Consider the following 3,870-nt stretch of genomic DNA (forward strand, 5'->3'; position numbering starts at 1 on the left):
ACGAGAAGTTAATGCTCCTGAAATTTTAATGGCGAATTTGTGTTTTCTTGCGATGACCAAGTCGATTTAATTGTTTTAAAGGTATTTTTTTTTAAATTGGCATGATAAAAACATACGCAATAACTTAAGACAGAAGGTCCTTTAAGTAGAGACTAAATAGATTAATCGACTTGGTATTATATAGATCTCACAACTTTTTACGGCGAGACTTGAGGTTTTTACAGAATGTTTTTGATGGCATCTCACTTCTTTTTGTAAAGCGAGCATAAGTCCAATTTGTATGGAAAGACGTTTTTTTTTCATAATTCAACATATTTTCCTATGGGAATGTTGTTCAGTTTCATGGGCTAAACACCCTTATCCACCCTATACCCCCTCCCCCGTTATGCCTCATATAGTAGGTACCTATTTACACCTATTTATTTTAGTTTCTACTGTAATAATAATTCATTAACTGCAAATGTAACCTTGTAATCTTATACATTTATATGAGATTACAAAGTTATTGTTGCAGTTGGTGTATTTAAAAAACTGGACCGAAATTAGAAAATATTAAATTTTTCCCATGATTAAGACACTAAACCCTATTTGTTTTCTAAATTTTAAGCTTCTAAGTCTGCTAGAAGTACCTTAGACTTTTGATGATCGGTGAGTCAGTGAGTCAGTGAATCAGTGAGTGACAAAATTCAAAATTTTAACAAGTTGTCATTCCTAAACTACTGGTTCAAATTGACTGAAATTTTAAATATACCGTCTTTATACAATGACTAATTAGTTGCTGAAAATCCAGGCTTCTTGTTTTATCCACAACGAAATTATAGGGGTGTCAAAAATAGCCCGAATTGCTTCGAGAAAAGGATGTTACGGCCGTGCCGCTTTTTTTTGCTCGACTTGCGGGGGCACTTCCGTGCCCCCAGATAATGTGTGACTGAAACTGCTGACATAAACACATGTTTAAAATACTTTTTGGCCATTAAAACTTGTAATTACTGAGCTTTCCGATAGAGACTTATTTTCATCGTTGAAAAATTACAATTTTTAATATTGTATTCACGGCAAACCCGATACAATTTTTCCATTACTTATATTATAATTCAAAATGAACGCGTTGAACGTGTTTAAAGTACAGAGCCTAGTCCTGCAGCCTTAAGTGGCATGACGTCACCGTCTGCCTGAGAACTCATTTGTATCGCTACAAAGTTTGTGTCTGCGTCATTGGAATGGAACAAAAAGTATGAATGCGCTTATTTTTCATTCAACCCTTGGGCTGTACCACTACGTCCGTCGATGAATCATCTCGTATTTATAGATTTACCTGTACTTTGCTTTGAGTTAAATATTGTATGTAACATTTTTCGACACAGAATTCACAATCAATTAGTACTTTGCAAATTGTCTCGCAGTAGCATTAGGTAGAGTTTACCTTATGCTACTGCGTACTTATGTCTACCAGGTAGACGAAGTACAAATGATACTAAATATGAGGTACCCCCGAATTCTGAGGCACATTTACCGGTAGTTTATCTATTCAATAATGATTAAGCTTATATAAACATGACAGTTTGAATAGATAAACTACTGCTAAATGGGCCTCAGAAATCGGGGGCTAAAGAATATAAAGAACAGAAGTAGTAGTTACTATTGATATCAAAAAAAATACAATTTATGTTTTTATTACGCGAGATGGTATAAAATAAATATCTGATACTCTATCGAAGTACTTGTTTCTCGTTATCGCAAGTACGTGCACTGGTACGTGAAATAATAACATAATCCGGATAATCTTAAAACCCAGACTTATCATTCATTATTTTATTATATTTGTAGCTACTAAGCCAGAAGGCAACCAACCATGACAAGAATGTCATTTACAAGTAAATTACAATATGTTTGTTTTATTCTTAGAAGATCAAATATTTAAAAATAGACCATCTCCTTGTCGGTCTTCGGTAACATGATGAACTTAAGCCGAAATTGTTCACTAGAAGAAAATCCGGTGTAACAGTAATAGGTTAAGACTTTGTCAAATACTTTCTGGGGAGATTTAGAATTCTTTCTCTTTTCATTATTTCCCACTTCCCATACCCTCGAAATTTATATTGGCCTGGCACATTTGATATTTTTAGCTTATTATAGACGTAGTCACATATTATGATTTAAAGGTTAAAACAAGGACGGAATTGGTAGGCTTCTGTCTACTTGTGACTACTCTATATCGTAATTATTATAAGTGTATATTCCGCCAAGACTCCTTTGTGATAATCCTTTTTCGACTCCCGATATTTATATAGATATTGTTTGTAAGATATTGCGTATCAACATTATGGAGTATAAGTTAAAGAATATGTACTTTATACGAATTAATTATAAAAGAAAACACACAAATATAAAAAATGCATTTAATGATCGTAAACAATGCAATAAATATCTGCTTACGTCTGATGTACTATAAAAGATGTTGTGTTGTCCCGTTCACTTCCATTATCAGGGTGAAGATTACTTCAGGACGTCGACGGCAGAAATATTCCTTTTAAATATTTAGTTGAGTTCCTCGGGGAGGTTGACGGCGGCTTCGGGGATGATCTCGGGGAGGACGGGCTCAGGGAGCACGACGGGGTCGGGGATGATCTCGGGGAGCACAGGCTCGGGGAGAACGACAGGGTCGGGGATGACCTCAGGGAGGACGGGCTCGGGGAGAACAACGGGGTCGGGAATGACCTCGGGGAGGACGGGCTCAGGGAGCACAATAGGGTCGGGGATGATCACGGGCTCTTCGTCAATGATGATTGGGCCAGGGTCGGGGCGGACGGGCTTGTCGATGTCGACAACACCGGCGCCAACATCCTGAGCGTTCACGTTCACGATGATCTGCACCAGAGGCTGGACAGGGGCGGCAGAAGCCACGGCCACGAGGGCGAAAAGAGCTAGGAAGGTTCTCATCTTTAGTCTGAAACACAAAATTAACGAGTAAGTACACAGTTATGTTACGACCACTTATTTATTGTAACTTTTGACCGTATGCTCGACTTGCTTCTTAAGTGAATAGAATTCTATTGAACTCACCTTTTTTCACTAATTACAATGAAAACTATGCTGGTAGCTGACTTGTGCAGTGTTTTTATACTCAGCCGAAGCCATAAATACGTATATCAGTGAATTATCAGATTATATTCTTAAACTAAAATTAAGCAGTTATCACCTTGTTGCAAATCCCTCTTATAAATCCATTTGTCATTTTCATGGACTTATGTAAAATTCAACGAAATCGCAATATTAGTTCAAATTCCATTTCTTTGTTATTGTTATTCAATCAAACTTAAACATGTGTGTTACTTATGTTATTAGATAAGCCTATTTTATATCAATGGATAGGCTCATAGAAATGTTAAAAATAAACGTGTGGTTTTATGACTCAGGAATGTTATTATAATTTTTATCTTCAAAATATTAAAGCGATTAAAAATTACATTCAATTGAGACACCTGCAGGAAGCAGCAGAACACACTATTAATATCGGGGATCCCACAGCCCAGTACGTAGGTACTTAATATTTTTCTAGAAGCTGGTTTTTTCCTGTTCTCGTAACATAGTGGTGCTATAAATAGAAGCTCTCGACACCCCACGTCACTCAGGTGCACTCAAACCGGGGTAGTAAAACACGAGCTGTCTGTTAAAGCTTAATTCAGAAACCGTGTTTCTGCAAATGAAACTCGCATCTCGCAAACTTGATTGTTATAAAATACTTTAGTACCGAACGTATACTTCATATGAACTATTTCGCTGTTTTTAGTACTCGGAAGTACCGGTTGTAGGTAATGAATTATGCAAAATAGTAAACATCTCATACGTATTAGTCACTCAATTACAAAT

General features: G+C 36.5%; 1 protein-coding gene across 1 annotated transcript; it reads right to left on the bottom strand.

The window, feature by feature from the left end:
- Positions 1–2,385: 2,385 nt before the first annotated feature.
- LOC142972300 (uncharacterized) lies at positions 2,386–3,104 on the bottom strand. Its single transcript, XM_076113290.1, has 2 exons — positions 3,064–3,104; positions 2,386–2,947 (listed from the first exon to the last, which is right to left on the bottom strand). The coding sequence occupies exon 2, from the start codon at positions 2,938–2,940 to the stop codon at positions 2,539–2,541; it is 402 nt and encodes a 133-aa protein (XP_075969405.1). The 5' UTR covers positions 2,941–2,947; positions 3,064–3,104; the 3' UTR covers positions 2,386–2,538.
- Between the last annotated feature and the right edge of the window lie 766 nt (positions 3,105–3,870).

Source organism: Anticarsia gemmatalis, chromosome 4, assembly GCF_050436995.1.
Source record: "Anticarsia gemmatalis isolate Benzon Research Colony breed Stoneville strain chromosome 4, ilAntGemm2 primary, whole genome shotgun sequence".
In the NCBI taxonomy this organism is placed as follows: domain Eukaryota; kingdom Metazoa; phylum Arthropoda; class Insecta; order Lepidoptera; family Erebidae; genus Anticarsia; species Anticarsia gemmatalis.